The 10,370-nt window shown below is 46.7% G+C and overlaps 2 protein-coding genes across 4 annotated transcripts; one reads left to right on the top strand and one right to left on the bottom strand.

The window, feature by feature from the left end:
* Positions 1–1,796: 1,796 nt before the first annotated feature.
* LOC102704425 (protein IQ-DOMAIN 14-like) lies at positions 1,797–4,541 on the top strand. Of its 3 annotated transcripts, none has more exons than XM_040524283.1 (4): positions 1,797–1,939; positions 2,496–2,807; positions 3,359–3,532; positions 3,620–4,541. In XM_040524283.1, exons 2-4 carry the CDS (start codon positions 2,511–2,513, stop codon positions 4,235–4,237), a joined length of 1,089 nt encoding a protein of 362 aa, XP_040380217.1. In that variant the 5' UTR covers positions 1,797–1,939; positions 2,496–2,510; the 3' UTR covers positions 4,238–4,541. The 3 variants fall into 3 exon arrangements, with proteins under 3 accessions (XP_040380217.1, XP_040380216.1, XP_040380218.1); XM_040524282.1 differs by lacking the exon at positions 1,797–1,939 and adding an exon at positions 1,965–2,172; XM_040524284.1 differs by lacking the exon at positions 1,797–1,939 and adding an exon at positions 2,201–2,399.
* A 2,653-nt stretch (positions 4,542–7,194) lies between these two features.
* Positions 7,195–10,370, bottom strand: LOC102710785 (probable pectinesterase 53). The gene is made up of 5 exons (XM_040524438.1): positions 9,869–10,370; positions 9,570–9,759; positions 9,275–9,481; positions 7,730–7,965; positions 7,195–7,580 (listed from the first exon to the last, which is right to left on the bottom strand). The coding sequence occupies exons 1-5, from the start codon at positions 10,273–10,275 to the stop codon at positions 7,433–7,435; spliced, it is 1,188 nt and encodes a 395-aa protein (XP_040380372.1). The 5' UTR covers positions 10,276–10,370; the 3' UTR covers positions 7,195–7,432.

The following is a 10,370-nucleotide window of genomic DNA, read 5'->3' as shown; positions in this document are numbered from 1 at the left end:
ACTAGCGATAAAAGAAGGCGCAAACATTTATTTGACCGGATCAGTGAGCGCTCGTACACTGCGTGTCACACCACACGCACTTCCCTCGTCGCGCCAGTGTGAAAGGGGGCTACTCCTACTAGTAGCCGACGACGAAGGACGAGCGTGCGTCAGCGTCACGGCTCGTAAAGACCTCCTCCCCTCCCGCGGTCCATAGATTACTTCGGTGTGGTGTTTAGATTGAGAAATTTTTTTAGATAAATGTCACGTCAAATATTTAATTGAATATCGGAAGGAGTTTTCGGATACGAATGAAAAAATAAATTTCATGGCTAGCCTAGAAACCGCGAGACGAATCTTTTGAGCCTAATTAATCCGTTATTAACACATGTTGGTTACTGTAGCATTTATGATTAATCATGGACTAATTAGGCTCAAAAGATCCGTCTCAAGATTTTTTACATAACCGTGTAATTAGTTTTTTTAATTCATCTATGTTTAATGTATTATTTATATATCCAAAAATTTTATGTGATATTTTTGAAAAATTATTTTGAAAACTAAACAAGGCCATTTTAGCCGGATCGGATCTTGGCGTGAGTTGTCGGCCATACGTGCGCTCCAAAAGCCGCGCCGCGGAGCGGGAGAGGCGAATACGCGATACCACCCCCAGCTTGTGATTGTTGCTGCGTCTGCGCGGTAATCTCGGGCTCCCTCGGTATTTTTTTTCCCTCTCTCGCCCTCTGGGGGATGCCAACCGATAAATATCGATCGAATATCGCTATCTCGTATCCAATATCTACTAGTAAAATTTTGTATCATAACGGGTATAGTTATTTCCTCATAACCATACCCGCTATCTATCGGGTTACCCATATACTCCTAAAAGTTCAAAACAATCTAAATATCACCGTTTCCATATAGTATATGCATAGATGCTAGATACTTAGAACATCACATATTCATGTAGTGTGGTGGAAAATGTATGGATGGTTTAAATACCTGTGATTTTGGTTAATTAGGCTAACCTAATATGATATTAGGCCATGACATGCATTTAAACTTACGGGTATCCATTGATAAACGGGTATAAGGATCATAAGAATGTTTTTATATTCGCGCACCCATCGGGTGAAAGTATTTGCCCAATTACTTACCCACAGGTAATATATTTAGCTTATATCCATACCCTAATAAAATAAATACCCATTAGTTCTCGGATCGTGGGTCCCGTTGCTATCTCTGGGACTCTGGGACTCGGCCCCGAGGTGAGATGCGTGGGCGTGTGACGGCGAATGATTGCGCGACGCCGTTTGGATCTTGTTGCCATCCCTGTTCTGTTTTTTTTCCGTACTGAGTTTTTGGGGGAGGGGGGGGGGGGTGTGAGCCTCCTCCGGCGTTTGGTTTTTTTTTTTTTTTTGCTCCGGTTGGTCTCGGCTCTCGTTTAGGAGATTGAGAAAAATTTTAGAAGAAATGTCACGTTAAAAATTTAATCGAATGTCGGAAGGGGTTTTTGGACACGAATGAAAAAACGAATTTCACGGCTCGCCAAGAAACCACGTTAATCCGTCATTAGCACATGTTGGTTACTATAGCACTTATGGCTAATCATGGACTAATCAGGATCAAAAGATTCGTCTCAAGATTTCTTTTATAACTGTACAATTAATTTTTTGATTTATCTATATTTAATATTTTATTTAGATTTCTAAAAATTCGATGTGATGTTTTTTTAAAAAAAAATTAGAACTAAACAAGGCCGTAGCCTTTTTGTTGCCTTGTGCTCGGACTCTTAAGGCCAGGGCGGCAAGCAGGGGGAATCTTTTTCCTTCTCCCCTGCGAGCTCCGCTGCCGCTGCGGCGTCGTGTTGGCTGCTGGCTCGCTCGCTCGCTCTCGCTTCGTCTTCGCGCCGTCTGCTTCCGCTCCGGCTGGCTCGCTGCTTCAACCGGCTGGCTGGCTGGTGGGTTCCCCTGAGATGAAAAAGGCCCTTTTTTCCGCATCAGGGCGTCACGTTTTCGTGAGCTGGAGAGAGAGAGAGAGAGCACTGTGAATCTCCCCACCCACTCTGCTGTTTTTGGCGCTACATTGAACGTCTTGCCTTCTCCTCTTCTGCTCATCTTCTTGAGGCCTTTTCAGTTCGGTTTCCATCTCTGTTCGGTCCCATGTTTCTCGGCTGCAGGCCACTGTAAAAAGGTTTCTTCTTCCCTTTACAATCGAAAAGGAGTCCCTTTTTTTTTTCAAGCTTTTTTGCTTTCCATGCTTTGTTCTTGTCCACCCTGCTATCTCATTTCAAATCGTGCCGTCTCTGTTTTACGGAGTATTGAGCTATAGCCGTAAACTACAGCCTTCGTTCCCCTGTCTGCCAACAGTTTTTCAACTTTCAACAACTCCCGAGTTGATCTTTCCATTGTTCCAACACTGTAATAGTTTCTAGCTGCTGTTGCTGAATTAATTTTGTCGAGCTCTCTCTGCACTTGTTTTGACGCGTCTGTTCCTGGCATTTCGTCGTGCTGCAGATCGGTTGATTCACCATGGGCCGTGCAATGAGATGGTTCAAGAAAGTTCTCACCGGTAAGAAGGAAGGAGGAGACAAGGATCGGAAGGAGCACAGCGCCGCCGCAGGCGCCAATGGTGGCATCGCGCCGCCGATGGAGAGGAGGAGGTGGAGCTTCGCGAAGCCGAGGAGCAGCGTGGCCGATGGCAGCCGCCGGCCCTCGGTCACCGCCGTCGTCGCCGGCGAGCTCTTGCAGGTCCGGCCATGCAACTGCGGCCAGCAACGGGAGGTCGAGGCGGCCGTCATGATCCAGAAGGCCTTCAGAGGATACCTGGTACCTTCCCTTATCAGTTAGCACTGTGTTCGTGGTTTCTTCTCTTGTTTTGCCCTAACAATGCTGCATTCCTTTCTCATAATAACTGAATTTTGTTCTACAGCTGTTGCTTGTGTTTGAACTTTGAACGTTTAGCTTTTATTTGCTTTTTTTTCATGATACAGTTAGTAATTAATGCATGGATAGGTTCACGGGATTTTGGTAGATTCTTCTTTTTGAAAATAGGTGGTAGATTCTTTCGGTTTTATATTCGACAAGAGATTTGACTTCAATTTACTAACTGTTTCAATGCAGCAGTTGTTTTCTGCCGTTGAGTGGAGTATCTATCAATTGTACAATGCTCATTGTTTAGTCTGCTTCCTGGATGAACTCCACCTTTTAGGATATTTTTGTTTAGTGATCATTTGCTTTAAACGCTTAGGTAACTGCACAGTGGTGACACAAGCCTTTGTCATCATGGCATTTTCAAACCTTCATAGTCATAGCATTGTTTCTGTTAATTAGCTTTTCTATGCGACTGTAAAAATTTGAATTTTGCTACGCAAACGCAGGCTAGGAGAGCCCTGCGCGCTCTCAAATCACTCGTGAAGCTCCAAGCTCTGGTACGTGGCTACCTTGTGAGGAAGCAAGCAGTGACGACTCTACAGAGGCTGCAAGCTCTCATGAGGCTCCAAGCCTCCTCGCGCGCCATCAAGACTGCCTCGTCTCGGAAATCCGTCGAACAGGTGAGATTTTCGCGGCGATATCTCCTCGGACCAGATCAGTTCGGTTTCATTTGAAAAACATTAAATCTGAATCTTTTTTGTACGTAGGAGCGGATCGTTGTGCAAGTGCAAGGAGCGCGGGTAAAGACGTTGACGCTGCCGGTGGTGCACCGCCGGCGGGTGTCCGACGGCGGTGACGTCAACTTCGACCGCAGCCCGAGGATCGTGGAGATGGACACGTGCCAGCTCCGGTGCATGTCTTCCCGGATCACGAGCCGCTACGCCACCGACCAGCCGGCGGACGGGACGCCGGGGTCGGTGCCGCTGTCCTCGCCGCTGCTCTACTACTACAACAACAAGCCGCCGTCGCGCCTCCTCCAGGAGCAGGAGCCACCGCATCCGAAGACGACGCACAACACGCCCCGCCTCGGCGCGCTCCCGGTGTACCAGGGCTCGCCGTCGCCGGCAAAGGGGCGCGCCGTGAGCCCGCGGTACATGGCGGACACGGCGTCGTCCGTGGCGCGGGCGCGGTGCCAGAGCGCGCCGAGGCAGCGGCACGGCGCCGCCGCGGCCGCCGAGCCAAGGCCTGGCCTGGCTCGTCCCGGGTCGAGGAGGTCGCGGGCCGACAGCGTCATCAGCCTGAAGAGCTCGGAGATGAGCCGCCTCGAGGACTCTGAGTTCAGCGACGATGTCACCAGAGATTATTACCTCGATCAGCTCTGGTGATTACTGACAACCAGAGTCCAAATGCTAATCTAGGAGAGTGTTTTAACGTTAATTCGGTATATATTAGTGTTAGGATTGAGATGGCAAATCGTCGCAAAGTACCATTATATGTAGCTCGAGTATGGCAAAAGAGCAGGAAAAATAAAATCTGTTCTACCACTAACCACATTCTCTGTCTCTCTTTTCTGATTCCTGGCATGAAATTGGACAATGTAATTTGGGTTTCTCAGCAGTCCAAAAAAACACTTTTTTCTCTTAGAAAATGGACGCTGCGAATTCCTGCCAAAGGTAAGAAAGAGGACAAACGAACGAGGGCTCCTTTAGAAAACAAGAATTTTACAGTTTTATTTATATAGTAAATAGGTCAATTTTTTCAAAATTTCCATAAATTTCCTCCGAATAAGCCCTAATTACTGCTCCATCCGTACCAAAATATAACTATTTCTAACACTATTCACAATATCTATTTGTTCCATCCTATCCCTTTTTATTCAAAATTCTTCTTATTTTATTTCCAACCTATCTACTTAATTTCTTATTATCAAAAGATGCCGTAGCCTTTTTTTTCTTTAACTTTAATCCTAGACAGACAACTTATCGAAACAATTATTACCCCATCTTTTCGTTTTATTTATGCTTATAAACTAAAATTTAAATTTTTAATATTATTAGAGTTGATTTTGATATTTGTTTAACGAATTTTGTTTTTCAGCATTAGATTTTAGATCGATAATATATATATATATTAAATTAATAAATATGCCGTTTGATTTTTTTTTGTCACCTGATATTTTTGGACGAGTAGTATACAGTCGTGAACTACCATATCCTTTGTTTTTCTGACACTGCAAGTGTGGCTTAAATGCTGATACGGAGTACTACTATCTGATACCGACCTGTATAGGCTGATAGCTGAAATGGCAGGGAAGGAAGAAGTAAAGAGTACACGGACGAGTTCCTGCCTTCTTGGCACTGCCAGATCCTTTGCAGTGAAGACAAAATTGTGGTTGTTTGTTGCAGTGTACCATAACTGTATTGCTTAATGGATGGCTTAAATGTTGACGTGCATTTGATGTGAAGTATCAGCCAAAAGGACGCTAAAATAGTACCCTCCCTACATGGTTGAAAATGGTTGTCTGATGACACGTCCAGAGCTGGTTTGGCTCGGAAAAAGAGTGGCAAAATTCATTGCCTGGTCGCGTATTCGGCAGCTGAGATGATCGCATCCCTTTTCAGTCTTCAGAACTTCTTCAGAGTTAATGAGGACAACTGACCATTTAACAATATCCTGATACCAGCCTACAGTACCTAAAAGACGGGTATGGATACTATACAACAGTGGAGTACATTAATAAGGTCAATTTTGAAACTATAGCATTATAAAGTGATCTGCAAGTTATGTGAACAGAATTGTTATGTTTGATTGTTGATGTTGTATCTGCATTTTACTATTCATTTCCGGTAGCGACTCCAGAACCATATTAGAAGCAGGTAATCCTGTCTCTTAGGGTAGAAGGCACACCTGAAAAGTACAAAGGGAGTTGTGCATGTCTCCCAGGAAGCATCATAATTTAAATTTTTAACATTAACTTTGAAGTTAAAATTTAATTTTTATAGCTTTGTTTTTATATCACTAAAAATATGTATATAAAAAATTTATCCATAAATTAATTGTTTTGTAAATATGTGTAATAACCATAAGAAACCAAACAATCATCCCTTTATATCAGGTGGAACGAACATTTTGGATCGTCCCAAAACGTGCAGCGACCATGTTGTTTCCATTGGTCAATTAACGACTGAATTATGTTCAAACTCCGTTTGCATCATTTGGATGATTCCTGCGATTTGTTTTTATTTCCATCAGCTATTCTCGGTTGCTTCGCCCAGCTGTCTGATGAAAACGTGGATTCGACCGCGGAGGCAGGACAAATGCACGAGAGATTCACACATTGAAGAGGACACGACCCAGCAGCTGTCAATCTTGTTTCTTGTTTCTGCTGACGGTGTGAGTCAGAATGGATGGACTTCAGGTTTGTTTTTATCTGCTGCTGCTACTGCTACTGCTGGTCGATCTAGATCAACAGTAGATCTCACTATTGAGTTTTGACAGTTTGGTATTGGTCCAAATCCTGTGTTGTACATACAGGCATACTGCATTACGTGCTACTACGAACGTACTAGAATACTTTGCTATGTCGCTTCGCTGGCTCCGATGTAACACTGTAGGTCTTGATGTTTGTCAGGATCAGGTCAATGCAAGAGTCGAATACCCACTCCTAGTAAATTTAGTATTTCTAATATTAGTGGCATACAGTATTATTATTTGGCCACTTTGTCGGTGTTCTTTTATCATATTATTTTCATATTACTTCCGGGTTTTACACATGAACGGCTAAATAATGTGATTTTTAAAAAATTATAGAAGTTTATCGTCTCACTTTTTTAAGTATATTATTAACTTCGTACTAGTTAATTTTATCATTTATAACATCACATAGATATTAAGAATTACATATTTTTTATTTTTCATCTTTCATAAAAAAACAGAACATTAAAACTATAATAACGCTTTGGAGAAATCACTAAAAAGGTTTGTGCAAAATAAAGGTTGAAAAGGCTGTACGTGTTGGAACTTGGAGGTAGCGATGGGTGTACATCATCTCACTGGTAATATATGATTGGTTTAAATTCAATTAAATAAGATAACTTTTGTTTTTTAAATATCTTAAAAGTAAATTGAATTATAGTCGGCCACAAGTTATCAATGGGCCAGCCTGTGCCTATCTTATTTGGTGACAACACAGTTGTGATTGTTGGTCTCACCTCAACTACACTAGGATCCAACATTTTATGGGCCTATTTCCCCGCTTCAAATATATATGGGCTTATGGGCTAAAAAGTGAGATCCCCCATCAATTGCTACCTCTCTACTGTTTGGGCTAGTTGGCCTAAATGCTGTTACTATTTGCAGTCAAAAGCAAAAGGAAACAAAACCGAGGTGAGACGGCCAGAGGCAAAGTTACAGCAGGGCCCATAACTTCACAAGTCACAACGCAACGGCAAAGTCCAAATTTGCAATCGAATCGAATCGAATCAGAGTTTGTCTCGCCACTTCTGTTCCTACTATTTTTCTCTTCACAGGTTAATAATCAGAGTGAGCTGTGTTCTCCTCTACGTGGTGCTCGCTAGTCGCTACAACTTCACCCACTCCAACCCGTCGATGAAGCTCAGGGAGATGAACGGCTTGGCTTCCTGGTCCGTGAGCTCCCTCGACCACGCCACCCTCCCGGCGTAGTTCGCCCCCGGCCCCGTGCACTTGTACTGCCCGTAGAACACCGTCCTGCCACCAAACCAAACCACACACGCACACCAAAATAAACTAACTTTTCGATATAAATTTGGACATTAAATTGTTCAGATTCGTATGTAAAAGCTAATTTATTTTAGAGCGGATGGAGTAGACGTGGGTAAGAGGGAAAATGATCTTACATTTCGCGGGTGGGGTCGCCCCAGTTGTACCAGCCGCGGGGGATGATGATGTTGTCCATGTAGGTGTAGGCGAAGATGACGCGGGAGAAGGTGCCCCAGGCGCGGCCGAGGTAGAGCGCGCCGGAGCCCGTCACGCGGCAGTTGACGAACGAGAACCCGGTGTCCTCCAGAATGCTCATCCGGTTCTGCGCCGTCAGGGCACCGTAGTTCCTCGCGATCGCGTGCACGTGACACCCCTGCATCCACACCGACGTGTCGTTCACGACCAAACGTAAACAATAAAACACAGCAAAGAGAAATGGGTTTTCTGATGAAATTATGCACGGACCTATCGTCTAGTAGTACGTACTAGTAGCAATGTGGCCAGGGACCAATTTCTGATTTCTGACAACGTGATCGGTTACCACTGGTGGTGTGGTACTACTGTTGGACTACCAGAAGTTAAAGAGTGTACGGCCAAAACCGAGCAGGATTTATTGTTTTCCAGAGACTGGTGGCTACGCATACGCTACGGTTTGGGCCATTTGCATGCCACGGCACGAGACGTCCGGCCAGCTATGGCGTCACGGGCCCGAAGGGGTCACGGCGCCCTGGGGGCCAGGGGACCAGAGAACCTGCCGCCTCCAGAAAACCGCATCCCGCAACCGTGCCGGCGCCAACGACAAGCGGCGCAGGCGCAGCAGCACAATCACAGGGCAGGCACCAGGTTTACCCACGCTCTATTAATTAAAACCCAAAAGGGCTCTGATTAGCCATCAACATTCCATTTGCGCTGGATTTTCGCATTAAACGAGCTGCGATCTTCGTGTAGCTGTAGTAGTAGGGCCAGTCATGAAATCGGGGGCCAAATGTGACGGATAGTGGTTTGCCTCTACTGTAACCCTATGAGTTTTAACAGTGGTCGAGATTTTGCGTGATGGGTTCTCTCTCAGTGTCCAGCGTGGTGCATTGTCGCTGCCACGTAGGCCAGGAGTAGTGCCCTGTCAGAAAGCTGCGGGCCAGTGCCTACTGACACGGTGTCCTGTTGTGCATTTGGGCTGTGCTGGAACACTGACATCGTGGATTGAGCAAAGATTTCCTGTTGACTTGGTCTCAGCTTTTCAGCTGCTAATTAACTATACATGGCCACCACTAAACCTTAAACCTTAATTAGCTGGGGCGCTGGCAAATCCTGCTATATTATTTTTTTACCGTTTCAGGTAGGAAAATGTGTCGGGTTGCTGGCAATTCATGCCATGATTTTTCACTGTGGAAAATGTGTGCTCGCATGTAACTCAGTCCATTTCAAAATAAGAATATTTTAATTATTCTATTTAAGAAAAATAAGTTTATTTTTAAGTAGTAATTATTATAGTTTGTGAAAATAAGTAATAGATACATTAGTAATAGATAAAGCAAGAATAATTGTATTGATTAGTGAATAATATTTAAGGTTTTTACCTTTTATATTGATAGGTGTATGACGATCAAAAAATAGAGTTACTTAAAGACGGAGAGAGAGCAGTGACAAAGGGAAGATGGAGATGCAGAGGTTGATATGTGTACCTCGTAGAGGGAGAGGGCGTTGCCGAAGATGAAGTCGACGGAGCCCTCGATGTAGCAATCTCTGTAGTAGTGACGGCCCAGGTGGTCGTAGAGTGTGTCCTGCGCGCCGAGGAAGTTGCACCCCACGAACGCCGCGTTGTCCGCCGATATCCGCAGCGCCACCCCCTGCTTCCCCAGCGCCCCCGGCCTCGGCACCGGCGCCGTGTTCTGCCGCGACACATACACACGCACAAAGAGAATGATATGCAGGTGCAACGTCGCCCGAAGCATGCGGTGTGGGTGTGGTGGTACTCACCTTGAAGCTGATGTTCTTGGCGACGAAGTACTGCGCGTTGACGGCGAACGTCGCGGAGGCGAACGTGCCGAAGGGGCGGCCGAACGGGCCGACCGTGTCCGCCGTGTCGCCCCACTGCACCACCGTCTTGTCCGCGCCGGCGCCCTCGATGGTCACGAACGCGCGCAGCGGCGAGATGGTCACCTTCTCACTGCACGTACGAGGGGGAGGAGAGATCAGTGTCGCAAGTTTCAGACGGCGACGGCGGCAGGCATCGGTGCGTGCTGGAGAGACAGAGACCAGGAGGCCACGTAACGTACGTGTATGTGCCGGCATTGACCTTGATGACGACGCGGGCGAGGTTGATGAGCGGGAGCGAGTCGACGGCGGCCTGGATGGACGTGAAGTTGCCGGCGGCGGGGTTCTTGTCGACGACGAGCGTGCGCGTCGGCAGGAGCCCGCGGTAGAGCGCGCGCTGGAACGCGCTGTGGTCTCGCCCGCCCATGAACCGCACCCACCGCGTGAACTGCCGCTCGATCGTCTCCACCGACGTCGCGTTCACCGGGTACGGCTTCGCCGCCGCCTTTCCCGGCCGCAACCCCTTCGTATGCCCGTGCTTACTCCCGCGCCCGTGGTGAGGTCGGCCGGCGGCGGCAACCGCACCACCCGACGAAACGAGCAGCAGCGCCACCGCCAAGAACCGCGCCCACGACACGGCCACCGCCATGGCGCGACACACCGCCACCGCCACCACCACCAACTCCAGCCAGCCAATGGCAACCGCAGGAGGCCGTGGTTGGTGTTGTCGCGGTCGTGGTCGCG

This window comes from Oryza brachyantha, chromosome 5 (assembly GCF_000231095.2).
Source record: "Oryza brachyantha chromosome 5, ObraRS2, whole genome shotgun sequence".
NCBI classification, from domain to species: domain Eukaryota; kingdom Viridiplantae; phylum Streptophyta; class Magnoliopsida; order Poales; family Poaceae; genus Oryza; species Oryza brachyantha.
Note: the sequence above shows the minus strand (reverse complement) of the source record. Positions and strands in the feature narration are given on the sequence as shown.

Coding starts and splice junctions, on each gene's coding strand:
- LOC102710785 (XM_040524438.1), bottom strand. CDS start 10,275: ATGGCGGTGGCCGTGTCGTGGGCGCGGTTCTTGGCGGTGGCGCTGCTG. Junction 9,760..9,868: donor GTCAATGCCGGCACATACAC/GTACGTTACGTG, acceptor TCGTACGTGCAG/TGAGAAGGTGACCATCTCGC. Junction 9,482..9,569: donor CCAAGAACATCAGCTTCAAG/GTGAGTACCACC, acceptor GTGTCGCGGCAG/AACACGGCGCCGGTGCCGAG.
- LOC102704425 (XM_040524283.1), top strand. CDS start 2,511: ATGGGCCGTGCAATGAGATGGTTCAAGAAAGTTCTCACCGGTAAGAAG. Junction 2,808..3,358: donor AGGCCTTCAGAGGATACCTG/GTACCTTCCCTT, acceptor ACGCAAACGCAG/GCTAGGAGAGCCCTGCGCGC. Junction 3,533..3,619: donor CTCGGAAATCCGTCGAACAG/GTGAGATTTTCG, acceptor TTTTGTACGTAG/GAGCGGATCGTTGTGCAAGT.